General features: G+C 37.5%; 2 protein-coding genes across 2 annotated transcripts; one reads left to right on the forward strand and one right to left on the reverse strand.

Annotated features, from left to right (window-relative positions):
* Positions 1–1,924: 1,924 nt before the first annotated feature.
* LOC138856875 (uncharacterized) lies at positions 1,925–3,047 on the reverse strand. Its single transcript, XM_070107746.1, has 2 exons — positions 3,042–3,047; positions 1,925–2,743 (listed from the first exon to the last, which is right to left on the reverse strand). Exons 1-2 carry the CDS (start codon positions 3,045–3,047, stop codon positions 1,925–1,927), a joined length of 825 nt encoding a protein of 274 aa, XP_069963847.1.
* Positions 3,048–8,954: 5,907 nt separating this feature from the next.
* On the forward strand, positions 8,955–12,166 carry Osi10a (Osiris 10a). The gene is made up of 3 exons (XM_036378380.2): positions 8,955–9,327; positions 11,040–11,221; positions 11,294–12,166. Exons 1-3 carry the CDS (start codon positions 9,029–9,031, stop codon positions 11,938–11,940), a joined length of 1,128 nt encoding a protein of 375 aa, XP_036234273.2. The 5' UTR covers positions 8,955–9,028; the 3' UTR covers positions 11,941–12,166.
* Positions 12,167–12,836: the final 670 nt, after the last annotated feature.

Raw genomic sequence — 12,836 nt, forward strand, 5'->3', positions numbered from 1 at the left:
AATAACATGTATGGTGTTATCATTTCCAACTTTCCAACTAACTTTAAACCGTACAAATTAAATGGACAAGTCTCCTTGGAAATTATGTGGTTTACCACTGAATATGAATGAAATTGGTCTAGCTCCATACCCTTAGTAACTATAAAAAATTTCGATACTCTGATTGACGTTTTCCACATCAAGTCAATATATTAAATTTAGCCTCTTCGGTTGAGTTTATATCACATATGGATATCATTTAAGGATGATTTTAATATATTTTCGTTGACGTAAATAATTAAAATATATTTAATAAAACTGAGTACAAGACCTTCAATCTAAGATATTAAGAAAGCGAATTTAATTGTTATCCCCGCCATTCATCTTTGAAAATTGCGAGAGTACAAAATATTTGGTTAAACCTGAACTTAGTTCTTCCTTACTTGTTTTCACTATTTTTTTACTTTTTCGATTTTTTTTTAAATATTACAATTAGAAATTTGTATCTTTAGTTGGTTAGTACAAAATAGAGATACTTAAAGAATATTTATGGCATGTTTCAAATACAATAAATAAAAAAAGTATTGTAGTTTCGAGAAAAACGCGTTCAAAGCATTAATTTAGCACTCAACCTACTGAGTTTCCTTAACACTATTATAACTTGTAAAATATTTCAAATTTTGAAGAATTATTTTAAGCAGAATTTGAATACTTACCTTAACTATTGAAATACGAAATAAAACAAATTTTGAACACTCTACACATATTTAATACGTGTACATTTGCCCGTGGATACCTTTTTGATTTGTGAAGCTGTTACATCAAGTCTAATTAAAGGGCGATGCCATCGTATAATATCTCGATATATGTAGTGGTATTTTTTAAATGTTGCTAGCTTATACACATGTACATATGTTATATATAAATGTGTATGTCCGTACGTGAAAACGTTTGCAATTGCAATGCTACTGACATATCTACTGAATGCTCGAGTGCAGGCTCTATCGTTGTTTATTAAGGTGAAAGTTTGTGTGTGAGTCACTGTGCTTTTGCTTTTCTCATTTGAAGACATATGCTCTGAAATTGCCATCGAATGTGAGTTCAGAGTTTAAATTAAGCGTGAAAATTGAATTTTGACGTAAAATCTAATGCATATAAATTTGCCGTAAATTCATTTTCAATTATTTGAATATAATTCGTGCTCTATTTACCAACATAGCTTATTACACAGGGTTTTCCAATAAGAGTGATATGATTTGAATAAAAAAACAAAATACACAAATTGTTAAGGAAATTCAAATGTTTTTTATTTAGTGTTAACTACAATCGATACAATTAAACTCTGAATATAACATCCTTTAAATGGCCTCCACGACTTCTTTTGCAGGAACGAATTCGATGAACCCAATTTTCGAGTATTTTTTCCATTAAATCAAGTCGTATGTCATGAATAGGACGTTCACTATTGACTTCCAAAACTTGAAGAAAGTATGGTCTATTGTTAAGACTATTGATTTCAAATAACCCCACAAAAAGTAGTCTAATAGTGTTAAATCACAAGTTCCTGGAGGTCATACAATGTCGCAATTTCTTGAAATTATCGAATCTCCATACTTTCCTCGCAATAATTCGGCCGTTGCAAGTGCTGTGTGATACGTAGACCCATCTTGTTGGAACCAGATGTTGTCAAGATCAACTTTCTCCAATTGAGGCAATAAAAAGTTGGTTCTCATCGATCTATACCTATCTAATTTGTAAACGTTGTTCTTGCGTATATCTTTCTATGATAAAATTGTAAGCATTGCTGAATATTGATATTTGAAATTTCTAATATAGTAAAAGGTAATCCATTTCGAAGTTTCCTCCTTTTTTAAAGAAAAAAACACAACGAATTCAAATTTAATGGGAAATGTTTAATATCATTCGAAAGAACATTCTTTGGCATTTATTTTTTGAAGATTATCTCTTTCAAATGTTGGCCACGGCTACGTCTTAGATGGTTCATCCGTTTAGTCCAGTTTTCGATTACTCGTTCGAGTATTTCGACTGGTAACTGGCGTATGACACGCGTGATGTTTTGCTCCAAGGTCTGAGTCGAAGCGGGGTTATCCGTATGGACTTTCGACTTTACATATCCCCACAGGAAAAAGTCTAACGGTGTGATATCACACGATCTTGATGGCCAATCGACTGGTGCAAACCGTGAAATTATCTGCTTACCGAAGTGTTCTCTCAATAAATTTATTAATTGATGCGATGAGTGGAAAGTGGCGCCGCCTTGTTGGAACCAAATGCAGCCGTGATCACGAGCTTCAATTTCGGACATCAAATAGTCAGTTATCATGACGCGATAACGGTGGTCATTGACGGTTACGTTCTCACCGACATCGTTTTTGAAGATATATGGTCTAATGATTCCATCGGCCAACAAACCACACCAAACCGGCAGCTCTTGATTCTCTTTAAATTGCTCTTCGTCCCAAATGCAGCAATTTTGTTTATTTACATAGCCATTGAGCTCGAAATGGGCCTCATCGCTGAACAAAATTTGGCTCGAAAACGCCGGAACTTCTTGCAACTTTTCAAGAGCCCATGAAGCGAAGTGATGTCGCCAAGTCGTTCCATACGTCAGTCCGAGGTGCTGCGAACGATTCCGAATGGACTCTCTACAGTCTTCGTGTACACTCTCAGCTATGGCCGCTATATTTTGTTCACCGTGTGAGGGACGTGGTCTATTCGGTCGAATACTATCCGATAATGAATGCTGGGTCTCAAGAAGGCGAAACGCGCCAAAAATATTTTTTCCAGAATGTTAATTTTCGTAATAAAGTTGAACAATTTGTAAGCGTTGGTCAGGCGTAAGCTTCTCCGTGATGAAATGAACGTATTGAAAAAAGTATCTCTACTTGGATCGCCTGTTACATTCATGTTTTTACTATCGCCGTAGTAGAGTAAACCGAATAAACTAAATAACTTTTTGTTAGAAGCAGGCAATCTTCTTTAGATAAACTCTGAAAACCAGTAGCTCACGATGTTTAATTATGGGTGGTGGACGTACTTACATTCATGTTTCGTTACTAAAGGGTCTGAAAGCCATTGAATATGCTCAAGACAGTGGAGCAGAAGTGGAGTCTATTTCTATTCTTATAAACACAGTATCAGAAAGCAACGTTCACTGGGCAATAAATAGATTCAAGCCCTTCAAGTCGCCGGGACCAGACGGTCTATTCCCGGCTCAATTACAGCAGTCGCAGAATTACATAATGGATTGGCTAGTTACCATTCTTAAGGGGGCCCTGCAACTAAACTATATCCCTTCGTTGTGGAGGGAAGTCAAGGTAATATACATACCTAAGGTAGGCAAAAGTTCGCATACAAATCCAAAGGACTTCAGACCAATTCGTCTCTCCTCATTCCTTCTAAAAACGTTAGAAAGGATAATAGAACTACATATAAGAAACAAACTAAGCCCAGAAAAATTGGCTGGTTCGCAGCATGCGTATTCTAAAGGAAAATCCACAGAAACATCGCTGAGCTCTGTGGTATCGGAGATTGAATAATCTCTGGAAATTAAAGAATACACTCTAATACTGACCATACTGAGTGCGCTTAATGGTCTGGACATCTCTAAACCCCTCAAAAAATGAATTAAATAGATGCTCACAAGCAGCTCAATAATTTCAAAGCTAGGAGCATCATCGATATGCAGATTCGTCCAAAGGGGTACACCTCAAGGAGGAGTGTTATCCCCACTTCTCTGGATCCTGACAATGCATAAGTTGCAGTGGGATCTAGAAAAAAAGGGGGTACATGTTGTGTCCTACGCTGACGATGGGGCAGTATCGGTTGGAGAAAAATTCCCGAATACTCTCGCAAACCTTATGCAAACGATCTTGGACGATATAAATCGTTGGGCTGTAAAGCAGTTGTCAGACCAATCATGGCATACGATATATGGTATGGTGGCCAATAATGGATAAGAAATACGCGGTGAGGCGTATGGAAAGTATACAAAGAGCAGCCAGTATACGCATTAAGGGAGCTCTTAGAACAACGCCAAGCCAGGCACTAAACGTCATTCTACGTTTATTGCCAACAGACCTGTTCTGTAAGCAAGTGGCAGCAAAGTCAGCTCTCAAACTGAGGGAATCCTCCCAATTAGTCGCCTGCAACAAGGGGCATTCTATGATACTTAGTTTATTCCCGTTTCTACCCAAAACTACGGATTTCCGCAATCCAAGAGAATTGAAGCTAAATTCGGTCCACAATATTGTCTTCCCCGCTAGAGCGGAGTGGGAAAGGTGGACAGGAATGCAGGAATTAGCATCTACACGGATGGATCCAAACTAGATAATCGAGTGGGAGGTGGTGTCTGCTCTGCAACTTTGGACACCAAAATCGCCTTCCGCTTACCAGACCACTGCAGTGTTTTCCAGGCGGAGATCACAGCAATCAAAGAAAGCCTTGTTGTACTGACAAAAAGTGTGCTCACAACAAGGAGCATATATGTACTTGTATATACGGATGGCCAAGCGGCCTTGAAATCACTCAAGTCTCCTATGGTCTAATTAAAGATAGTGAAAGAATGTCTTGATCTTTTAGAGGATCTAACATCCTACTTCACGATAAACCTGCAATGGGTTCCAGGGAGAGGGTATTTTTATGCCTCTGGCAACTTGCAAACACTTAATCAGCGAACATGCTATAAATCTAGCTGAGTCTCGGTGGAGACAATCATTAACCTGCTCAACCAGCAGACTAACGTGGCAGGAATGGAGCGTGAGTCGCACAAACCGACTATTAAAATTCAAACGGAATGACATAAGAACTCTGATAGGAGTACTACCAAGTCACCGTCTAATTGGTAGACATGCCAGCAGGCTAGGTGTACCTTACAACGACTATTGTAGAAGCTGTCAGGAAGTAGAAGAAGAGGAGACTGTAAAACATCTTTTATGCGAATGTAAAGCTTTATACAGGAAAAGAATCGCGACTATCGGTCGTGGGTATCAGAAGTTGCTAATATAAAATTATTTGTACTTATTAGCTTTATCAGGAGCATAGGTTGGTTCAGAGAGGATACGATAGAGTGAGGGAACATTAGTCCCGGTGGTATCACAATGGGCCTCCTATAGGACTAGGTGTGTCGTTAGACAGCCACTCTACCTACCTATCTACCTACTAAAGGGTCTAACCTTATTTTTGCAATAAATTGAAGGTTTTTATGTAGCAAAGTTAGAATGATCCGATTTTCAATGCATTCAAAACAAAAAAATTGTTGTTTATTTATTGGGGAAAATGTTGTAATTATAGAAAATACATTGTTTTGTTATAGCTGAGGTATATTATACAATATATCTTCATCTTAGATCGGACCACTATAACATTTTGCTGCCAAAAAAACGGACCGATAAAACTCAAGTTTTTGTATGAAGATTTTTTGATTTGTAAAAGGTATTCTACCTTTGTCACAACCGAAGTTAACGTGTTAACGTTTTCCTTGTTTCAATGTGTGTTTTTGAAAGTAGGTGTTTGATTACAGTACTGCTTCGTTTGATGCCAGATCTCTGAAGTCTGTCCTGTATTTTTTAAACGCCTATACTTATACACACACATGCACATATGTATATATATAACTCTATCTGTCATCTGCGAAGCATAAACGCTGACATAAAGGATGGAAAGTGAAAACTACATGAACTATTTTAACAGATATAATATTCAGCAACATTATTAGGTCACATGCTAATGTTCTTGATGGCGAGGCAAGATTGGAAGTTAAACGCTAAATTATTGCTTTGTGGCCGTTCGTGAATAAAAACTTTAAATGATTACGGTGATTTGCGGCCTGAACATTCACTTTTACATACAGTGAATATTTCAGTGACAACCACAAAGAAGCAGCAATTTTGGTTTGGGTAATTACCTGTAGCATTATGGAAGGTACAAGGTCAAGTCGCAAGTTAAATATTTGATCAAATTACTTTAATGTTAGTTTTTGAAGTTAAGCGATTATTTAGAGTAATGCAATTAGCATTCATTTTAAGATCAGTCGTGAGTTAAAAAGAAAATTTATGACTAGACTAAACCAGTTGTAAAACATATAGATATGTTGTATTCTTGCGTAACGAAGTTAGTTTGGTCAATAAACACACATTATAAATTTCAGACCAAAAGCAGGTGTAGAGCTCTTATAGCTCGCTATAAAATTAAAAAAAAAATTAACTTATTTATTTGATATTTGTAATAATAAGCAGCAAACTAGGTAAGGTTAGGAGGTCGATCCTAACAGGAATCTCACTTGGGCATCTTAGAACGCTGGCCCGTTGTGGCACCTAAAACTCCTATATAACAGATCATATGACCCTTACAAATCAACAAAGCACTTTGGGCCTATCACAAATTTGTTAAGACGGGTAATGTCTCCTGGTTAGCCAAAGGTTAGACTGCGAGATGTGTCACATTCATTATCAGTCTCGTAAATGCTGGACAATGGAGGAAAAATTGCCTGGATATTTCCACCTCACCCACCTCCACATAACACTGACAACTTGCAAAAAATGTTAGACAATGCCTAACATGAAAAAATGTTAGGCAATGCCTAGTACGAACCCCTTCTATTGCGGCAAGATGAACTTTGCTAAGAGCAAGTAATTCGAATGATCTGCATTCTACTCTAGGCCAAAAGGATATCGCAGTCGCACAGGAACGGATCGCCAACTCGCACGTGCTAAGCGCACGTGAGGTCCATTGGTCCAGTCCTAAAAGCAAGTTGCCAATGGAGAACCCACTCGCTCCTATTCCAACGTGAGCGGGGCAAGAATGCCCCCTTTGGCTAGTTCATCGGCTTTGCAGTTGCTATTGATTCCGCTATGACTCGGCACCCAAACGAGTCTGATGATGAAGGAGCTTGATGCTATTTGTAGTGAAGGCCGACTCTCCTTGACTAGCTTTGACCGCATAGTTTGCGAGCTTAGCGCTAGTATTGCCGCTCTGCTGTCGGAGTGAATGCTCAGCTCCCTGAAAGAAGTTTCGCTTTATAGCAGTACGTCTGCCGCCACCTTAATAGCAACCACTTCTGCCTGAAAGACATTACTGTGGTCCGGTAGCCTAAGGCTAAGATTAACAGAGAACTCCTTACAGAATACTTCCCCTACAAGTGCGACCCTGCCGTGAAAAAGCTCACTGCGCCTCTTCTCCAGCCAAAAAGCCGCTACGAGTGGCCTCTGCGTAGTAGTAGCAGGAATGCAGTTGAACGAGAAGAGAAAACTAAAGAAAAGTTGAAAAAATTTAAATTTCATTTCTCATCTGTAAATTTCATGTGGATATTTTCTTCACAAAGCCTTAAAATTTAGAAATTTAGTAAAAATTTTATGATACCCTCTTGCTACAGCTTGGAAATGGCCAAATTCGGACCACAACCATCCCGCTTCCATCTTTCTGTTTGACCTTATAACAAACTCATTAATCTAATAAAAACAATTTTACATGAAGACAAAATTCAATGAAATCGGTTCTTCTATCCAACAAAAAAATTTTGTTGGTACAATAATTTTTTTTCGTCAAAATAAACGCGAAAAACTATACATATGTCCCGAAAATTCTCTACGCCCTTAGTCCGTCTCAAAAAACGTTTTCCGAAGGTATTCAAAACAAATCTTCGTGGCTGAAATTTAGGCCGAAACTTTTCGATAGTGGGTGCATAAGTAGTGCAAAATCACAAATTCTGGTTAACGTGAGTGGATGAAAGAATGTTAGACGTGAAAGGAAAGGGTCTGAAGGGAAATAACGAAATAATTCTAAAGAACCGTGAAAGACTTTGGAAAAAAAGGTATTTTTTTGTTGTCTACTTGATTTGTTGTTCAGTTGAATTATTTATAAGCATTTTAGATAGACAAGTGGAACAACATACAGTATTTCATTGCTACTGTATAACATAACCTAACCCCACCTATGAGCGTATAACAAGCATAGGCACAAAAAAATTTTTCTTTTAATAATAAAATGTTTTTTTATCGTATCAACACCACATTACATTAGCACCTCTTTATGTACATATGTATATACATACGCGGCTGTGCCTAAAAATCAACTACTTTAATATGTTAGCATATTCACAAGCATGCGGCAAGGAGGCAACCACAATGTAAAATACGCAAACAAGCAAAATTTCTACGTCCCAAATATCATCGTCGTCTTCCCACCAGACTTCATCTCATAGTTGCAACTAACTGCGAGACAATCACTTTAGCCTCTTTTAAAGTCACACATCGCTAACAGATGTGCAAATTTCATAACTTTGGGCATTTTCATTTATCATTAGGTTGAAATCTGCGCTGAATGCATAACAGATCGGCCGACGAATCGCACAGTAACACACATTTTTTCATACATTTGCCCCTAATAAAAGACGCTTACATAATGGAGCGGACACAAGCAAAAACTGCAAAAATCGGAAAATACGAAAATTTAATGTGAGCTCATTTAGACGCCAGCGGCGTGCACTGACCATGGCAATGGGTACAGCAACCAGCTTTTGGCTCGCACGAATATAGTTAAAGATACATGGCAAGCAACGGTCGATAAGCCGGTCGCAAACGACGCAGACGCACACACTCACATACAGTTTCCGCAACTCAATTTTGCATTGTTTGTTTTCGTCATTTTCCTAAAATTCGGCTTTGATGCTATTAAGTCTTTAATGTGCGAAAATATAGAAAATAGTATGTGCGTGGGTGTATGTGTGTCGGTGTTTGTATAGACGACCCTAGCGAATTACGTACAACGGTGATTTTTCGGTCAAACTACACATAGTCAGCAATGTATCATATACATTTACGCATTTTTGCATGTGTTGGTCGCAGTGGCAAGTCAACTGAGAATCAGAGTGCATAACAACAGCAACTATGTAATCCACCTTAGGTATACTATAAATCTGTGTAACAAACAAGCTGCCCATTTCAGTTCAACGTCAATTCTTCCAACGCCAACACCTCCGGGAATTAAAACTGCCAAAATAAGTGAAAAGTGCATATTTCAACAACGTAAAATGTCATCCTCGAGACGCGTTTTCGAAACGCTTACTTTCGTTGTGTGCATAACTTTCGTTCAAGCTGTCACTAATGTAGATCCGTCATCACGCGAACTCGATCAATTCCATTATTGCATGCGTCAGTCGCAGCATCCGAGTCTGCGCGAGTGCATCGGCCGCACAGCCCTCAATTTCCTGCAACGCTTCGATGAACAGGATAATTACACATTCTTCAGGGATTTAGTTTCTACGAAGAATGATAAAATTTCAGCGCGCTCTTTGGTAAATTTTTTGGACACGGACCCTGTGGATTTTAGGTGAATAAACAATTTATGAATACAATAGTACATTCGTGAGCATCGTGAGCATCGTGAGAAGGAATTTGAGGTGTAGAAAATGTAAATAAATAAGAAAAAACGTTACTTCGTTTGGACCGAAACTATAATATATTTCACAAGTATAAAAGATTCCTTACAAAAACTTGATTTTGATTGCTCAGTTTGTATGGCACCTATACGCTATAGCGGTGCTATCTAAATAATTTCTTCGGAGATTTCACCATTGCTTTAGACAATAACGCATGCCAAATTTCGTGGAGAAATCTGGTCATACGAAAAAGCTTCCCACGCACGCTCTTCTATCCGAGCGATTGTTTGTATGGCAGCAATACGCTATAGTAGTCCGATGTCGGGGGATAGAATTGAGCAGCTTCTTGAAGGGACTGGTTCCCGTATATACAGGCGCACGAACAGACAGCCGGCATGACTAAATCGACTGAGCTCTTCATATTGATCATTTATTTAAATATTTTTATAGGTCCTCAACGTTTCTACGTACTACAAACTTCGTGGTAAACTTAATAAAATAATTCTAGAAAGACATAGTAATCCATGAAATCAATCTAGAGGACTCAGACTTCTGCCTTTCTCGTTTTATTAGATATACATACGTATAGGTAAATATTTAAATTACTGCTGCTGAGCCAAACTTTTAAATCGTCTTTTTAAAGAGGGCCTCTACGTGCGCCACCGACAAATTAATGGAAAAGTACCTACGTTTTTATCTTTACATAATCCTTTTACGAAATTACACAAATATAAACCGAAAAATTAAATTAAAGTGACTGTGAAGCTGCAGTCCACACTTCCATTAGATACGTTCGATAGACTACGAGTACCAATCGCCCCATTTAAAATCGAAAAAAACGCGTTTGCCACAAATGATACTTAACCAATAAAACATTTTTTAATCTTAGACAGCCTTAACCCCTTTATAAAATTACAAAAAAAGAATTCTTTAATATAAAGGTATAACAAAAATTAGCTTAATATTACTTCTTATATCCTACAAACGTAAGATCGTAACATAATATATCCGAATGCAGGTTTTCTTGCTCTAGGCCGTAATTTCGCTGTCAAAAAAAGTATTTGAAATATTCTATTATACGAGAGAATTTCAAATTGACTTACACAAAGTGCTTTTATCTGATTTTACCTTTTACCACTTATATTATAGAACTTCGAATGTGATAAACATTCTATTCTGCCCGGAAATATAGTGCGTATGTTAAAGAATTTCAATATTAGAGTCCATATCACAAGTCGAGTAACTATTTTTATTATCCAGATGACCTCTTGGATGATATATAGATATTGACTAATGAGTTCTTATAAAATAAATCCAACAGCCTTTAGAATAATTTAAAGAGGAAGATTACCTGCAGACTTTTATATTACCCTACATCCCACTTCGCAATATATAGCTAACTAAAGGGTGGAACATTATTAAATTGGGAAAATGATGGATGTTGGGGGAACGAAACAATATGTCATCAGGTGGCAAAGTTCTACCGATATCTTTATTGATGTGCGACTATTTATTGCAAATGTAAATAAGTTGATGATACTTAAAATAAAATAATATAATATGTGGGCGTAGCGGTGATCCAGCAACATCGACTTAAACTATATCGAGAAGAGAGAGAAACATTTATTTAACATCAATTACTTGATTATTTTTACTATTGTAGAGGAATATTGGAAAATGCTGGTGCTGTAATGGGCCAACGTGGACTTGAATGGCACATGGATGCAATATATCCGGGACTAATGTTCAAGATTGGACCCACTGCCGATACAAATAGTGTGGCGCAGTTTGTGCTCGATCCATCTGCTGTTGAGCGAAACTTTGGCTATGAAGAGCCATCAACAGGTAAGTTGAGCTTTCAAATGCGCCTTAAGTCACTAACCAGACTTTTTACTTCATACTCACTACAAAAAAAAGCCCGCCTCTTAGCAAAACAATACTTATTGCCATTTTTGCTTGGCTTTAAATTCAACTTGGTCGCACTGGTGCCACTTGTGTTCGCCGGTATTTGCTTGCTGCTGAAGAAGTCGCTTTTCTTGGCTAAGTTCGCCATTTATCTAAGCAGCTTTTTAGGCGTTGGTGGAGCTTTAACTGCGCTAAGTGCTGGTGCTGGTGCAGGTGGATTTGGTGGCTTTGGACTCTTCGGCGGAGGCGGCGGTGGTCTTCCACTGGGACCTCCACCCTTCAAGTCTCACGCGCATGCAATTGGTGGTGGCGATGGGTACTTACCCGGCAATGTAGGTATTTTTAATCAAAACTATGAAAACGATGAACTTCATCACCATCCACCATACAAACGCAACGATCGTAAAATAAACTTCGAGAAGCCACGTGAGTATGCATCACGGGCAACAGTAACATCAACAACGCCCGCTCCTGACCGATTTTACGACTATGAGAAGCAAATGGCCATGATACATAATAGAAGCGGAAAGTTAAGGTCAACAAACAGGAAACTCGGTCCTAGTGCTTATGATGACGACGAAGGTGAGGTAAAAATTACTGATTTCAAGACAACCAATCAGGATCACAATGGTTGGAAAGTCGTTGATTTGAGGCTGTGAACGGATGAGACGTCTTCATTCACTTTTTAATTAAGTAAATTATTTTATACAGATGTACATACTTTATATGTAAATAGTAAAGGCATATGTATATTTTTAAGTAATTAAACAGAAAAGTTTTTAAACATGCTTAGTCATTTCAAGTAATATCAAATGAAAGGTTTTTAGAATAAATCAGAATGTTTCGAACACATCAAATCGTGTCAACAGACTTACGGAAAGAAAACATTCTTTGACTTAGGAATATACTGTTTATCGGATTATCGGACTTTATACTGAAGTACATCCAGTCCGAAAATCGGAATGCATACACTGTGACATTGTGAATCTGAGAAAAGGCCAACTTTCCCACTTTCTTTGGAGCAGATTCGTCAGTTGAAGTGAATCCTTCTTCTAAATACTTATCGGACCGACCGTGCAATAACTCGGGCTTGGTAGTAACTTTGAATTTTTTTCGCATTTTGGAATATTGTTGGAGCCAGTAATATACTGTCTAATACTGACGAACCAATTTTTCAATACAACTCCTTTTTAATCCACTTATATTATCTTACGTTTAGTATTTTCGAAATATAAAATTGTTTAACGAAAGTTTTTGAGTTTTTTTATTCCAATATGAAAATAAGAAACTTCAAAGTTATAACTTATTGCAATATTTTGGTTGGCGACCAGGACCAAATAGAAGCTATCGGTATATTTGCTAATTAAAATACAACAGTCCACTGAACTGACTGAATAAAATGGTCTTTAATTTTTAAAATTATCCGTCTCTTATGTTGTTTTTAGCCAATAAGTGGTTTATGTATTTTTTGCTTCAAATTAGTTGTTGCCTTATATGTTATAGTCATCCGATCTGTACAATTTCTTCGGAAATTACACTATTGCCTTAACTAATA

This window comes from Bactrocera oleae, chromosome 2 (assembly GCF_042242935.1).
Source record: "Bactrocera oleae isolate idBacOlea1 chromosome 2, idBacOlea1, whole genome shotgun sequence".
NCBI classification, from domain to species: Eukaryota; Metazoa; Arthropoda; class Insecta; order Diptera; family Tephritidae; genus Bactrocera; species Bactrocera oleae.

What these genes read in the sequence shown, in the direction of transcription:
- Osi10a (XM_036378380.2), top strand. Translation starts at nt 9,029, where the DNA reads ATGTCATCCTCGAGACGCGTTTTCGAAACGCTTACTTTCGTTGTGTGC. An exon ending in ACGGACCCTGTGGATTTTAG is followed by an intron (nt 9,328 to 11,039) that starts GTGAATAAACAA and finishes TTACTATTGTAG; the next exon opens with AGGAATATTGGAAAATGCTG. An exon ending in CTATGAAGAGCCATCAACAG is followed by an intron (nt 11,222 to 11,293) that starts GTAAGTTGAGCT and finishes TACAAAAAAAAG; the next exon opens with CCCGCCTCTTAGCAAAACAA.